This window comes from Convolutriloba macropyga, chromosome 9 (genome assembly GCF_964194025.1).
Source record: "Convolutriloba macropyga chromosome 9, txConMacr16.3, whole genome shotgun sequence".
Classification (NCBI taxonomy): Eukaryota; Metazoa; Xenacoelomorpha; order Acoela; family Convolutidae; genus Convolutriloba; species Convolutriloba macropyga.
Genome location: NC_134476.1, coordinates 11789953 through 11807254, shown reverse-complemented (window position 1 = coordinate 11807254; position 17302 = coordinate 11789953). Strand labels below are relative to the sequence as shown.

General features: G+C 35.4%; 1 protein-coding gene across 1 annotated transcript in view; it reads right to left on the bottom strand.

The window, feature by feature from the left end:
• Nucleotides 1–220: 220 nt before the first annotated feature.
• Nucleotides 221–17302, bottom strand: part of LOC142345601 (rab GTPase-activating protein 1-like) — a 48461-nt gene continuing 31379 nt past the window's right edge. The window contains exons 10-14 of the mRNA XM_075397733.1: nucleotides 15103–15195; nucleotides 14218–14433; nucleotides 5285–5329; nucleotides 1325–1456; nucleotides 221–777 (exon numbers count right to left, since the gene is read on the bottom strand). Coding sequence (XP_075253848.1) covers nucleotides 370–777; nucleotides 1325–1456; nucleotides 5285–5329; nucleotides 14218–14433; nucleotides 15103–15195 — 894 coding nt within the window. The 3' untranslated portion in view covers nucleotides 221–369. The remainder of the gene's footprint in view (nucleotides 778–1324; nucleotides 1457–5284; nucleotides 5330–14217; nucleotides 14434–15102; nucleotides 15196–17302) is intronic.

Sequence of the window (17302 nt, the reverse complement as noted above, 5' to 3'; positions counted from 1 at the left end):
GAACAAGAGCCCATCTGCAATCAAGAATGCCCAAAATACAGGGCTATGATTTAATTCACCAGTCGACATTTTAAACCATTTGGGATGGAAGTTGGCTATGACGAGGAAAAAATAGCCGCTGAAACAAATCGAAGAGTCCTGTTTCCCCATAATTTTTATTTTGATCAATTTTTGCGGAGAAGTTGTAACGTTCTACTATGGCTTCAATGCTCTTTCTACATTTTCAATAGGATTAAAAACGCAAATGCGTTCTTTTAATTTGAAATACTATCAAAAATAACTGGGGAGGAAACAGCAAAGCTGCAACGCAACACAATGGCGCAAATATAATCGAATTTCACAGCAAAACTAAGCTAGTTAAAATTACAGTCAAGTGATATCATGATGATGGCTATTATGAGCATTGGGTGTTGAGCTATTCGGAACAGAATTGCGAGACAAGAAATTTGGCGTTCTTTTCAACAGCCATTGGGCCGCTGAAGACGCGCTCTGATTGGCCGACGCGCTCATAGCCGACACCATTTGTTTCAATTCGGCAACTTCGTGTTCTAATTGCTGATTGTGGCTCTGTTCTTCGACTAAACGCAACTTTGTCAGAGCCAGTTCCTGTTCCATAGCTAAAGAATCTGATTCTGATGTTTGAGAGGCGTCTGGGTTCTGAGAGTGGCTTTGGGCTGAGTTGGTAGATCCATTTGCTACGTGGGAGGATCGTGATTCTTGTGACGAGATTAGATCGTTGCACGAGTCTTTACAACTTTGGCACTGTGACAGCGTTTCCTGTAAACATACATTTGACTTCTTCAAGGGTACTAGTATAGGTTACGCCACTCTGATTAAATCATTGAAAACTTCTGCCATTAATTGAGAACAGCGTACAGATAAGAGATGTTAAGGAAGAACCTCACAGTAACTTCTGTAGAGCCATGTATTATTGTTTGAAAAACGAACTTGCGATTCTGAAAATGACGAAAGTTCATGGAGTGAGCTATATAGAAACTTCTGGCATTTTATCGCCACAGAGTACCGATCGCCATCTAGAAGTATTCGAGGCGGTCGATGACAACCGGAGGGGGGCTATAACTGAATAGACCGCAATTTTTGCCTAAACCACGGCACACAACAACTGGTTGCTCTTTCCCTTCACAGGCCCGCCTCAAAAAAAGCCACAGAACTGAAGTAAATTTGCGGTAGGTAATTAGCGGCGCACAAAAAAAGGCAAGTCAGTTAGGGGGCTATAATGTGAACGAACCTCCTAAAAACATCGACAGACTACGACGTAAATTGTTGTATTTCTAAGACAAAAAACTTTTGTTGGTTTGCTTACTTTCAGTTTGGCAACCAGATCAGTCTGGGTATCTCTCTCCTGTTCAAGTCGTGAACACAACTTCCTGTACTCTGCCACAATGTCCCTCTGTTGGTTAGTATCATTTGACTTACTCGTCACAAGCTGCTTCAACTGAAATAACACAACAGTGGTCCATGGTGCTAACTTACTTCCAAAAACTCTTAATACTTGATTTTTTGGAACTAATTCCTAACCACCTCCCTTCCCCTTAGGGTGGAATATGACCTTATATTCTTTGTTAACTTTGTTACTCTGTTAACTTGTATTTTAAGCCTTTTTAATGGTATATGAAAAATGCTACGGATAGTCCCAATTCTTATGAGGTCATTATAAGAGCAAAATACCCAGACTGCTGAAGGAAAAAAAATTGAGCACGGGGTCCCATCTGCAGAATATCATAACTGAATAATTTCAAATCTTAACCCAAAACATAACCGACTAGACGTCGGAAGAATTGCTCTCGAACGACTAGCGGGAGCTCTAATGGATTGCAGGCTAAATGGAGAGGGAGCCTAAATGGGACTAAAAACTTCAATAGTTGGCTTCAAATAACTACGTTAGAGGTTAACATATACCACTATTAGGATTTAATATAAAAAATGGCACCAGTTTCGGCGCACTTTTCATTTGACTTTTAGTATTAAATTGCCGCCAATTGAGTTCAGCTGCTTGAAATTGTGATTGAGAGAGAATTTTAGATCAAGCGAAACGCAAAAATTCAAGCGCGTAAAAGTCACTCGAAAAGTCAAAACTGTCAAGCGAAAATTTTGCATAAAAAAAGACACACGTTTACAATAATTGCTATGAACTTCGTTCAAGAGCAATTAATCACAATTTCTCATCACATCACAACAGATCTGCTTCATGTTTCATTTTCACAAAGTGCAAAGATTTTTTGAAACTGTACCCGCTCACCTGTAGCATATAGCCAGTTGTCACTACATTTTCAAAACCTCGAAATCAAATACTAGTGCAAAAAGGTTAGAGTCAGCTCTTATTAGGCTATAAAAACCGTTGTGGAAACTACAAACAAGAAGGCTCAGTAAAGTGCGCACGCTCGCAAAACCTTTCAACCCCGCGCATCGCCGTTCTTGGACAAACTAAGAAACAAGCACAGATAAAGATCTTTATTTCATTATTTTTATTTCAAATAAGATTATTTCTTCACATCAGTATAAAAAAATAACTGGACCTACACCTTTAAAGCCAGACATCTTTTGGCCGAAAAAACAGAAATCAACTTTAATACATTCTTAAAAGCAGAACCAAACAAACTTCAAGTATATCCCTACTTTCAGAAACAAAAAAGAACTAAAAAAATTTAAGACAAACTTTGCTAGTGTCAATTTAATTTCATAAACAAAACTCGTTTAATCGTCACGTTTTAACTTCTTGGGCAAATCATTCAAAATGATTATTGAGCTCCAACGTGTTTGTTGTATATTGTTCATCGCATCATTGGAGAAAAACGCAAAAAAAAATTGTGCCAGCGATTTCCAAAAACAAGATCTTTCTTCCTGCATTTTCAGTATTCCTGCCTTTATCAAATTGCCTTTATTTGCTGAACATTCATGGTTAACTACTTTCTAACTTCTGCTCAACTCTTATAAGACGCGCTTGACGCAAATCGGGATTGAAACAGAAAAAGAAAGAAGATATAAAAATTGAAGGACTTTTTTCCCTCAGTTTTAAAAAATATCGTATTGGGCGGGCAGTTTCAGATAGATTCTAAAATTATACCTAATTCGGCTTCTGAACTGAAAGCCACTAAGCTTAATAATAATTTCAGCTAGCAATCGCTCTGATGAACTTTGACAACATAATGCACTATGACTAAATGACCGGGCTTTATAGGTTTTTCCCGTTTCTTTTGATTTTGCTATTCTGACTTTGACCCTATTCACTATATCGCGTAATTCAATACATGAAAGAATTTAAAATCCATTCAGTTGAAACAGTGAGTGAAGTAAGCCAGAAGTCAAACGTGAAAATCGTGACTTCTGTAAAACCAAATATGCGATCAAAAGGTAAAGAGAATTTTGAAAAAAAAACATAGCAGGACAAGTCCTGAAAAACAATCTAAAGAATTGAATGAAAAAATTAGAAGTACTTTACCTGATCAGCAGATCAATTGAACAATGCCAGTCGAAACACAAACAAAATCATCAAAAAGTTGAGAAACTAAAACAATCGAACAACAAAAATATACTCATTGCTAAAACTCTTGACGCGTTTACCCCGAAGGCAAAAATTAATCCCTTTAAATACCTATTTCAAAAAAATGTTTAAAACCAATTTTTAGCTTTTCGGCCAAGTATTATATCTGCAAGAAGTGAAAAAAATAATTGGCCATTGAAGATCGATGAACTCAGAAAATGCTAACCGTGATATTAATACCTTCAGAATCATTTCTGTGATTCTAGAGTCTATACAGTAACCCATTTCCAAGCCTTAAAAAATTCATTGGCTCGAAGATCGCGAGGCAAAAATTTTTGAAATTTCAAATTCCAAAAAATAGAAATTCGGTCTATTAAAATGTTGCCATTCTACTGCCCCCCGTGAAACTATGCACTGACATACTTTCAAACCCTGGAGGACGACACCTGGCTACTGAGGCAAGAAAATCTTATGACAATATTTTCAAAAAACTTGCAAGGTTTTATCAAAAAATTTCCAAAACTCGACATGTTACATTGTTGAAAACAATTCCATGGACACTAACGAACATGCAGTATTTCCTTATCAAATCGTGGAATAGGTTTTCTGGCACTTCAGACTGGACAAAATTCGGAAATTGACAAAAATTTTAGAAACTTAAAATTGCAGATTTCATAAAAAAAATGCTATTGTTACTAGAAACTATATAGTGTCCTATTATCAAACCTTAAAGGAGATTCTCTGGCCCCTGAGGCTGGGAAAAGTCAAAAAATGACAAACACTTTTTTTTTAAAAAAAACTTGAAAAAAATTGTGAAAATTAGTATCATTTTGCGTGTTTGTGTTTGTAGTACCAAACTTATAGCTCATAAAATGGTCATAACAAATAATTTTCGTCTCGCAAAAGATCTCATCAACGTTTAAAAGCTTCAACCTAAGACTAATCAAACAAAAAATTCAAAATCACAAAAAAAAACATGAAAAATTCCACATTTTTGAGCCTAAAAACTCCTAAAAATGGCCTTTTAACCTTAAATTAAGGCCATCCCAGCAGCTGCACCACTCTAAGCACCTGAAGGACTATTAAAGCTAACTTTGTGCCTCTAATAAAACAGCGCCCCATTACATATCAAATTCTTTGAATTGAAAAAAAATGAGACGCCTAAATAATAGCCGTTTGAGAGGCTGACGGCGGCTATTATTAATCATGGACGAGAGTTTATATTAACTTTTGTCTCGTAACCTAGCTGAGCACAAATTCACGCCAATCTCAATACAGCCAATCTTTTATGATGACAATAACGTGGGCCAAACATTTGAATTCAACTTACGTAATTTAACCTATTACAAGATGAATTCAAAAGTTCGACCTCGAATAGTGTCATCATATAAATACCCGCACGACTTACATCAGTATTGCATTAAATATTGAAAGAAGCAAACCACAGCCAGCAAAAGCTTGATAAAGCGGGGGTGATTTAACCCAAATAACCTATTTAAAACCCCACCATAAAACACAGTTTACATTATAATCAGAATGTTTAACTCTACATTACCAAAGTTAACTAAACATAGAATGAAATCATTTTCCCAACTTTGGTTTCTCAATTGAGACAATGTTGAATTACAGCTGCACCGAAAGCATATTTTCTCATGTTTTTAGACATCGTTGTAAAAAAAACAGCTAATTGGTGGTAAACAGATTTTAACACTAGACAGATTAGAAGCCAGTTAGGTTTGAACAAAAACAACAGCAAATGTTTTATTGTTTAATTACGCTCACTGATGAAATCGACACCTTCTTTTGCCGCTTCAGTCGGCTTTTCTTCTGAAATAGCGATTCCATTTCAAACAATGAAAAGCATGGCAACAAACACATCTGCATGATGGTTACTATCTAAATTTAAGTAACAATCTGAACAGAAGCCACTACTATGGATATATGGACCAAAAACAGATGAAAATGTCCTCATTTTCGTATATCAGCTTATCCCATTTTTACATATGAGCTTATTTCCTAAGCCCACTATGCCCGTTTTTTTTTTTTAAAAAAAAGCAGCAATTAACGTTTTGGTCTTACATTACCTGCACTCTGTAGACTTTCAGTTGGAGTCAAAATCTTGAACCTCAATGGTCTCAAGAAACGTAGATTGCATTAAAAAACAATATTCCTCACCTCGCTAAAAGTCTACAAAATAAGAAAGTCAAGTTAGTCGTCCAAAGTGGTATCACAGACGACTAAGACAACAATTCTTGAAACGTCAACAATTTTTTGCTGGCTTTTGCTCCAATAAAACCGTCATTATATACAAAAAGCTATAAACTAACGCTCCTGCTGTTCAGAAGCAAAAACAAACAGACAAAACTACTTAAAAAATCGTTCTCGGCAACGTTCTAAAATCTGTGCAAACTCGCAATACGCAGCCGAAAAAATTTTATTTTAAGTTTGAGGCGATGTCGTGGACTATTTCAAATTAATCTCCTGGGTTTCATAGGTAATTAGGCATAATGGATTTATATGGGATCAAAAAATAGAAAAAACCTTTTCACCTTGAATTTTAACAACTAAGCTGCTGCTAAAGCTCAACGTTAAAAAACAAATCAACACGCAGAAAACGAGGTTAATGTAGGAAAACATGTGTAATACAAATACTCCTCTTCTAGTCGAAGAAACAACAATCCAAACAATTGTATTAACTGATGAACCCAATATAAGCATTTGTGCAGCAGCATCAAACTTTGACAGAAAACAAAGCATAGGACACTAGATACAGAAAAATAAACAAAAATTATCTGACTAAATTTATCTGAAAATTAATTAAAACAATTTCATTCTCAAAGCTAATGATTAATACAAAAAATAGATAACTAGAGATACAACGCATGTTTCTTAGAATGCACACACTAACTTTACAGAAACCAATGAGAAACAGAATGAAAAAATTGTCAAAAATCAGAATCGATTTGAAAATGAGTACTGTCAACATTAAAAAAGCACCAAACAATAAACTAAAATCTTTACAACAGTATACCATACAGTTTTGGAATTCATACAACATCATCGAAAAAAAAGACCGACAGGACTAATTTAATTGCTACAAACTTAGACAGTTCTTAAAAAATACCTGTTGAGAGGCTAATAACAATTAAAAGCAACTGCAGGAGTGTGCGGGTTAACTAGAATAATTCAAGTGCTTTCTATTGGACACAACTCTACAACAATAGAAATTCTCATCACTTTGGAGCATTCTATTGGATGTACAACAGTAAACTACCACTGATTAACTAAAGCTGCATGAAACTAAGTCTGAATAGAACAAATTAACACACAGAAATGAAGAAGCCTAGAAAGAAAGTCTCAAAAAATTGGAAGTACAGGAAACCGCAGAAAAAGACCACCAGGAATAAATAAAATTGCTGAACGAAGTAAGGAGACCAGTTCTTAAAAGCAAAAAAAATGTTCAAATCGCGTTCAACGATCTTTTCCGTTTGCGCCCCCTCTATGTTTTGCAATTTATTTATATTGCTATCATTTACTAGCAATATCAGTTCATAGAACAACATAGCCGACAGATTTCCGGTAAAGAGCCACCGTTGACGCGCTTGCCGCACATCGGGATTGAAAGAGAAAAGAATAAGGAGATCGAAAATGACAGAAATTTTCTCTAAGTTTCAAAAAGTGTTCTAATTCGATGCAGTTTCTGTTACATTCTAAAAGCATACTTAATTCAACTTCTAAGCTGAAAGCTATAGAGCTTAAAACTAATGTTGACTAGCGATCGCTTTAATGAACTTTGATAACCTAATGCATTATGACTTAAGTAACGGCCTTTAAATGTTTATCCGGTTTCTTTTTAATTTGCTCTTTTGACAAAAACCGTATTCAGATTTCGTTAAATGCGCGCTCAAAATTAAAATCTAGAAAGTTGAAACGTAAAATGAGGTAAATCACGCGTCAAACGTGGACATCGACTGTAAAACGAAAAACGTGATCAAAAAGTAAATCCACATTAAAAAAAGGAGAGTACCTATATAATAGCCGTTGAGAAGCTGACAGCTTCTATTATTAAGGTGACTGGATTCGACGAAATCATTTTCGCAGAAATTACATCACAATATAAAACATACCCGGCAGATTGCTGGAAAATAGCTGCCATTGATTCCCATAATAAAGATTGGGATTGAAAGAAGAGAAAAAACAAGTGAAAAATGATTTTTGTAAACAATTTTAAAGTGCCAACTACTTTGATGTCATTTTGGAGCTGAACGTACTCCTGTTGCGTAGTGAGATCACACGGGTGCTAGTATCAAAACCAATAAGCATTAGAGATGGAAACTAAGCACAAAGTTTGAGTAAAGGGCATCTAAAATATGGGTTTATCCCATTTCTATTTCGGATTTAGTTTTTTGATACTGATTCTGTTCATTTTGAATTTCAATGCTTCGCAACTGCTGTCCAAAAACACTATTAGCAGAATGAGGGAAGAGTGAAACTAGCCAAGATAAGTCAAAAAGATTTCACGCAAAATGTTGAACAAGCTGTGAACTAATGTGAAAAGAAAAATTTTTATTCAACGATTTAAAAAACAACCGACTAACGTCGGGCGAATTGCTCTCAAACGACCGGCGAGCGGTTGGCTTTGTCAGTAGCTAGCCACGGTTTAGTGAGGCTAACTTTAGCTTGATTTGACTTTTCAACTTTTAGTTTTCTTTCCTTGTTAGTGAATAAATCAAAAAACTGATATTTAAAAAATTTGAAAAATATTGCAAAATTTAAAAGAAAAGCTTCAAGAAAATGTTCAAAACTACTTTTTGTCTCTGGAGTTATGTCAAAAACCAATCTGAAAGACTTGAAAAGCGTCGATGGCCAGTAATTATCGTTAAACTCAAAAAAGGACAAAATTAATCTTCATAATAAAATCCTCAAAACCATTTCATTATCTCAAGAGACTAACCAGTATCCCTATTTCAAGATTTAAATAATTTCACTGGCTCATAAAGATCCATAAACATAAAAGCTTTCCGAAAATTTGAAAAAAATTAAATTTTACCAAAACATTGGTGAAGCTGGAGTCATTAAAATACCGAAAAAATTCCATTAACTATAAAAACTACGCGACAGCTTACCATCAAACCTTGAAGGAGGTCCCAAGGACCCTGGTGCCGGAGAAAATGATTAAAAAAATTCAAAAAGATTAAAAAAAACCTGAAAAACTTGAGAAATTTTTTTTTTAAATTGCTGATATTAAAATCTTGAAGAACATTCCATTACATCTAGAAGCTATGCAGTAACCTATAATCGAACCCTAGAGGACGTTAAGTGGAACTTGAGACTGATAATACATAAAAAATGACCAAAAATATCATAAAACTTAAAAAGTTGAGAGTTGCATTAATAACAGCTAAAATTTGTGATAAAAGTTGAAAACTAATCCAGGGGCAAAGAACATTTTCTTACAACTTATTATCAAACCCTAACGGAGATTTTCTGTTAGGCTGAAAAACCTGAAGAAAGGCAATAAATATTTAATAATTTTTTTAAAAAATTGCAAATATTCTAAAAAAAATGCTTAAATTCATGGTATTGAAATCTTGAGAAACATTCCATTAGATTCAGAAACTGTACAGTAACCTATGGTCTTCGGTTCTTGAGGCGGGAGAAAACTAAAAACCGACGAAAAATTTTCACAAAAAACTTGAAAAAAAATTGAAAATGTTATCAAAAAATTGCTTAAATTTATGACAATAAAACTTAGAACTATTCAATGTACATTGAAGATTTTGCAGTGACTTATTATTAAACCCTTAAGAAGGTTTTCTGGCCAATGGGTCTGTAAAAACTTGAAATCAAATGTCAAAAAAAATAAAAAAAATTTGTCAAAAAAAGCTAAAATTCGTGATGTTAAAATGTTGAAACCATTCCACTACCACTAGAAACTATGCAGTAACCTATTATAAAAACCTAGATGAGTCTCCTTGACAGCTAGGGCTAAAAAACTCAAAAATGACAAACATTGTCAGAAAGCTTGAAAAAAAATTGTTAAAATTAGTATAAAATTGCGTGTTTTTAGCAATCGGTTGTTCGAACGGGTGCAACGGGGGGGGGGGGGGGGGCTGACGGAGAGGGAGGGGGTGGGCGACAGTAGAATGGGGGGCAACAGCGCGGTTGGGGCAATAGTTGCGGGGGGGTCAACAGTGGGGGTCTCTTCAACCTCTCTTCCGCCCTTCACACCATAAGTATAAGTATCCGAAACAGTTTGAGCCGAATTAGAGCTAAAAAGCTCAATGAGCACTTAATGCCCGCTGGACGCTACCTGTTTAACCAGTTTCTGAGGACGAAAAGTCAAAAGCGTCAGACGAAAAATTGCATAAAAAAGACCGACAGGACTAATATAATTGCTTTAATTCGTTTGAGAGCAATTAAAAATTAGGAGCGCTATAATAGCCGACAGAGAAGCTGAGGTGGCCATTAAAAACCATCTACAATTTGATTAGTAAATGCTAGATCTGATTCTGTCCACGTATGCATTTCAAGTTTTCAATGACAAAAAATCATACCGTAATGAAATTTCAGGAACCGGATTCCGGTTACACTGCGCGCAAAAAATCGAAAGTTGAATAATTTCGCTTTGAGATATTTGACAGCAATACTTCATGCATCAGCATACACAAGAATATATTTGCAGGAGATAAAAGCAAATAAATTTCGCTTCAATCTTCTGATGCTATTTTTTGGTAATTTTTGACTACTCTATCGTCTGAACTCAGATTTTGAAGCGTGTAACTATATCCTCTCAAATATGTTTTTTCTATCAAAAAGTCAAAACAACGCATTTGGGTATCGTACGGTAATCGGGCGTGAACATACTCATTTGTTAATTAAAATTCCCTAAGAAAGTTTATCTTGCAAAATGTAAGAAAAAAATACCATGCAGAATTTTGGAAGATTAAATTTTAAAATTGGCTACTGTGAATAAAATACAGATTCACTCTGTCTACTTGTTCAAACACAAGACAGGGCCGTAGCTGGCAAAATTATCTGAATACTTCAGATAATTTTTTAAAACGAGGACAAAAACGGTCAACCACTTGATAAGAAACTCGTTAATGCAGTTAGAGATTTTGCTAAATGGCTAAAAGAATAGTTAGGCAACTCCGAGGCGAAGCCGAGTTGTTGAAAACTTCAACAGTGCGCTAACAACCGTGTAGTAATGCGGGCGTAGGATAATAAGCGAAAGCTCGATTAGGCAGCGCCAATTATTGTAGCCATTTGGCAAAAAATTTCAATTTTTGTGGAAATTAGGCGAAAACCACTTAGAACACTTGGGAAATTAGGCGAAAACCACTTAAAACACTTGAAGAAAGTAGTTCAAAATCCGCATGATGCTATTAAGTACTCAAGTGTCAATTAAAATTGTCGTAACATAAGAGATGATGAAATTTATGTAAAATTATGTTATTTTCACACCATTCGGAATTATCCGAGAAGAGGAAAATTTCCTATGGAAAGAGACCACAAATTATTTCTTTTTCAAAAACAATTGCTTAATTCTTAAGTTTACAGCTATGTGACGAATGTAACTTCGAGAAAAAAGTTGGCACAGCTGTGGGATAGAAATAAATCGAAATTCTGCAAATTTTTAATATTTAAAAACATTTTTCTGTGTTTTGAAAGCCATTATCAAGTTAACAAAATTGTTAGGTACACTGGAGTACTTTGTAGCGTCAGCCAAATTTTGAAGTACCATCCATAAGAGTTTTCACCTAATTTCCACACAAAAAGTTAGTTTGAAAATTTTTGCCTGATGGCTACAAAAATTGGCTTTCCCCTAATATCCCATCCCCCATAATGATTGATGTTTGAATCCACTCTCGTTGCGATTACATCAGTGTCAGAACTTTATCGCACTGTTCCCGCGACTAGTTATTACTCTTTTTCGCCACTGTTTATATAGGTACAGTGCTGGTAAAAAGTGTGATAAACTCGCAGTCTAATTAAGCAGATTTCGTAGTTTTAATTAGATGGGCGTTAACGTGTTATTTCAACGACAAGATATGCATCCGTTGTTGTCGCAACGAGCGTAGATTAAATCAGATTCATGCTCGCATTCAAAATATCCTCAAACAAGTTCGAACTACTGAACTGAAAGGCTGACGCCCCCAGTTGAGCTTCTTCGACAACTTCTACTACTGCTCACATTATTGAACTCATCTTAAAGTCAAGTGAGATAACCCTCTGGCATATGAGCATAAAATAACATAGCCGGCAGATTGCCGGAATAGCTGCGAAAAAAGACCTGCGTGCCATATAATAGAGATGAAACAGATACAGATCTAAATTGAAAAATAAATCGAGTGTAACTTTGCTATTTTTTGAACTACGACATTTTCGCAATTTATCGAGCTTGGATTCGAATTCAATCGGGTAGACCACGGTTGCGTATCTTAATTGGGTCCTCTATTTATAGCTTTTAAAACCCCAAAAGGAAGCTTAGATTTCATTGAAGCTTGTGGTCAATTGGTCAAGCATACATACCCAGACCGATATCCCAAACCAAAATAAAAGCACCTGAGTAATGTCAAGCATTCAAAAAACACGAATGAACGCAGGGAAGTCGGGTAGAGAAAAAAAATATATTTTAACATAGCCGGCAGATTGCCGGAATAGCTGCGAAAGAATAGACCTGCGTGCCATATAATAGAGATAAAAACAGATACCGATCTAAATTGAAAAAATCGACGCCGCTCAAAAAACTAGGTGAAAAACATTCAGCGATAAATTAAAAAAGCTTGTTAAAATTTCATTCCGCAGAAGCCTCTTATTAGGGACCTTTACTGCACATAGGAGTTCCTTTGACCTTAAACAAATTCAAATTAAACTTAAGTTTTAAAGTGCAAAAGTCATTTTATTGAGTGAGGTAAGTCGAGTATGATCAAAATCTAATCACGCAAATAACCTAAACACTTTTGCTAAAGCGAGTGAGAAATGACGTCATGCGCGCAAATGCCGTTAGTGAGAGGAAGAAGTAATTCAGAAAATTTGACTTTCAGCTTTGCTGTATGTTGTTGTAATGTACATGTTGTTGTAATGTTGATGAACAAATGTAAAACGAAAAAGAGCGTCAGACGACGAAACAAGAAAAAACATAGCAGGACAAGTCCTGACGTACAATTCAAAGCATTTTCATTGACTAAAAAAACTAGACCTAAAACGGACTATAAATGGATTGGAAAAACCATTTCGAAAATCCGATCCAAAAAAAATAGAAAAAACTGTAAAAATCAAAGTGAAATTGCCGCATGTGAAAAAACCATTAGCGAGAAAGCCAATTTTTGTTCAAACACCGTTTTCTCACTCTACTTTAAATTTAGAGCGAAAAAATTTCACGCCGCAACACCACTCGCTTTTTCGCCCCATTTCCTGTTTCGGCGTGACCAAAATCACTACTCCAATTTGACTTCAAAAATCATGAAAATTTGTGAACAGATCTTAAAAAAAAAAAACATAGCGGGAAGAATTCCGGAAACGACTCGAAGTGAAACTCCAGTTAAACAGCCATCCAACTACTCATCAAACAAAACGTGCCTTCACTAATTTATGATTATCTTGAAACAAAGTCATGAAACAAAAAAGTAAAAACAATAAAATCAAATCTGTTAAAATATGATAAAAAATCTGATCAAATTTTGTTATAAATTGCGATCCCGAAAAAACTATCTCTGCCAAAATAACTTCATCAAAACAACTGGTACTTACAAAAACCACATATGTAAAACTTTAGGATAAATTATGAAAAAAGCTCTTAAAAACAACTTTCACTGAAAAACTGGAAAATGTTACTAAATTTTTTAATATTTCAAAAACCATATAAATCCAAAGAAAAATTCTCTTCAGCCAATAGGGTACCCAGATGTTCGCAAAACAATAGGCAAGTCACAATAGGCAAAGAAACTTAGCTAAAAACAGAAAAAAAACGAAAAACTGCAAAAAATTAAGAAAAATAGTTCCAATTTTCGCCATTTTTTTGTCATATTTCTCAACAAAAAAAAAGATTCTTAACACAAAACTGCAATTAAATGTTATCATAAATTTTCTCAAGTAGAAGGGGTTTCTTCAATACCCATTTGAGCCAGTAAAACAAAATAATCGTAAAAAAAGCAAAAATTAGCCCGAAAATCAGCAAAATACATTAAAAACCTCCGAATTATCATAAAATTCATATGAATTTCCAGAAACCTTCACACAACTACTGAAACCAGCCTAAAATTAAAACAAAATCATAACCAAACCTCTTAACCGAAATAAATGAAATAAAACTGCTTTAAAATGCCGCACGTGAACAAAAAAATTTCGCTCGCTTAGAGAAAATTTTTTCACACATCAATTTCTCGCTCTCTCAAAAACAGAGGTATGAACAAAAACCACTCTCTTTTCGCTCCGCTCTTCTTTTTTGTTCAGCACCAAAATCACTCCAAATTTTTTCACGCGTTTCATTTCCCGCTTCGAAAATCACTCCAATAAAATTGATTTTAAAAAAGGACTTCTCCAATACTCCTCTTCGAGTCGTAAAAAGACAGCGCCCCAATACAATTCAGATTCTTTGAATTGTAAAAAAAACCAAGAGCACCGCAATATAGCTACGCTCAGCTTACAGCTTCGCAGCTATAAAAAATGTTGGGAGAAAAATGCCTGTGTGTTAACGTGCAACAACCAACCTCTTCAACTTGTGCCTCTAAGTTTTGTTTCTGCTCTTGCATCTCAGCCAACTCGTGGTGTGTTTTTTCGAACATAGCCTGAATGTGGACCACTTTCTCCTCGACTGTCTCTAGTTTGCGCTGTGAGTCCATCTTGGCATTGACCAACTCGTTCGCCAAGTTCACTGCCTCTGCCTCTAATGCCATGATTTTAGAGTGACTTTCCTGCTGCTCCAGCTGAAATGACCCAACGTGATCTCTCATAAAACTCGAAGTTTAGATCGATTCTGTTTTCATGGCGCCCGTTACGAAATATGAAATGTCATAAAATGTTATGGCACTATGTAACACAGATAGCACATTCCCACACTACACTGTGTTCATCTCGCCCTTTCAGAGATATTCGACCACTCTGCTTGACCTCGGATTTCGATAAATTCTCGATAGCGACAAAAAGTGTGTGGTAATTTCAATACAGTATCAAGAATATAAATTAGCCAGGCACCAAAATCTCGAGGCAGCTCAACTTTCTTTTTGTAAATACACTTAGTTTGCAATGAACTCAGTGAAAAGCACGTGAAAATCGCCTACCCAATAGGAGTATGCTTTTCCCCCCGCCTATTTGAAGTTTTTTCATTTCTTAGTTGCTCTCCTTAGTTTCCCGTTCAACTTCAGTTTTTGACTTGTTCGATTAATAACAGAACGTCTGAATTGATTCTCTTAATAAGTTAGAACATAAATCCTAGTCCGCCTCACGCCTTGTAACAAGGCTTCGTGTGTAACCCCCCCCCCTCGCGTCATTTTACTAAATCTTTGAGGTGAAGGTTAATGTTAATCGATTATTGTAATGTTATATTTATATTCGGTTGCAAATATGGCCGAAATTTTTATCAAACTTGTACTTACTTTAAGTCTCTCCATTGGATCTTTGAGTCTCTCTTCTCTCTGCACCAGTTCATGGTACTCTTTTGCATACAGGGACAGTTTCTTCGGGTTGATCTAAACAATTTTTATACATACAGAGGGAGTTCTGACTAATCACCGAGACAGGCGTTTTCAGTCTTTCCGACAGAGTAAAATTTTGTTGTAAACAGCCGGTAAAATCGTTTTAAAATAGATAGAATTCCTTCAGATCCGGTGGTATGGAAAACAAATACGAAGAAAAGATGCAAGTTGATTGCCTTCCTTTCGATTGAAACGCCTCTCTCATAGAGGATGATGCCGGCAAATAAATTTTGCTCTATCATTTGCAGCAAAATTTACAATTGACCTCTAATGAAGCCCATAGAACAAAAATCGGGTCAAGATAGCGGAGAAATCAAAATCGACCACATGCATACAAGTTTGAGAAATCCCGTTGTAAATACAAACACACCAATGGACAATCTATCGAAGTGAAACTGCAAATATGAACACATAAAAGATGACAAAATAACTCTCCGTTATATCCGCTATTGAAAAATCGCTGACAAAAAATGGAACAATTTTGGACCTACAGAAAGAAACAACGATTTTTACAACCGACTTTTACTAATTTGCGAAAATGACAAACTGAAAGCAACTTTGACACACTTTTCATGTGACATTTAGCAGTAAAAAGCAGCCAATTGGACATCAACTGCTAAGATAATGAATGAGAGCACTTTAGATCACGCAAAACTCAAAAACTTCAAACATCAAAAAGTCAAAACAGCCAAGCAAAAACGTTGCCTAAAAAGACACCCGACTACAATAAGTACTTTAAACGGTCTGCTAGTAGTTAAAAAGCAGTCAACCTCGGGTACAGAATATAAGCATTTATTTAGAAGAAGGTTATTTAGAAGGTTTCTGGTTATTTAGAAGAATTTTAAATGCCGTTAATGGTCCAGATATGCGATGAGAAAGTCGTGGTTACCGGGTCTTATTTTAGTGAAAATAAAAGTGTGTATGAATACTTGTATTTTTTTCCTCTTAGTTGATGTCGCATTTGCAGATATATTTTAATTTTTTTTGGACTGAATTTTTTTTTATGTTTAAATGTACTTGAAACCAGTCTTAGAATATGTTTGCCAAGTGTCTTTTTGCCGTAAGATATTATTATTTTTTTAATGCAAGATTAAATTGTCATAAACTTAATTTGTTTATATGCAACGTTAGGATTTTTTTTTCATCTGCAGTAAATTGTTGTATTTAATTTAAATGTCTTTAAATGATCAATATTAATCATAATTCTCTTAGGGCAGGTTTTTTTTGCTGGCCTGACGGCCTCGTTGCCTGTCCCTTCTGGTGCTGAGTTTATTTTTACTTAATTCAATATTATTGTTTAACATAAGCTCACATCAGATAAATTTTAAAAAAAAGCAGCAAAAAAATGTAACAAACATAATTAACGATCGTTAACTTTTAAATATGACAGACTAACGCCGGACCAATTGCTCTAAACTAGACGGCGACTCTCTTCGGTAGTGGCCAGCGGGCGACTCTCTTCGGTAGAATTAGGGGGAGGGAGCAGAGTGGCCCTCTCAGGGGGCGTGACTAAGAAGGTAAACTAAGAAGATTAAGAACAAACCGCTTATCGCAACATGAATCTATATGTCATCAGAAGTTTTAGTGAATCGCATACTTGAGTTACATTTTTTCGGAGACTACTAATGCGTAGGTCTCTAAGATATCTGCTCAGTCACTTAATGCCCACCGATCGCTACCTGTTTATCCCCATTTTGAGGACCAAAAATAAAAGCGTCAGAAAGATCGGTCAAGCGAAGAATCGCATAAAAAAGACCACAGGAATAATATAATTGCTGAAACTTCGTTTGAGAGTAATTAATAAGAGCACTGATTACTGCAGTTTAACCTAAGTCTTCCAATTAAGGTCAGATGCAGCCATTTGCGACGCAGTTGCCACGTAAGAACGAAAAGACTAACAATAATAAGCAAAGTGTTGAGAGCAGAAGATACAGAAACTAGACAATACTTCCCCGATTTAGAGACCAAGCTTTCAGTAATTTCCTAATGCACATGTGAACGCTTGGCAAAACAATGATTAAATAAGAACTAACAGATAGAGCTGAAACTTGTAAATAGGTCGTGTGGGAAAAAAAACAAAACAGAAGACAGCTAAATACTA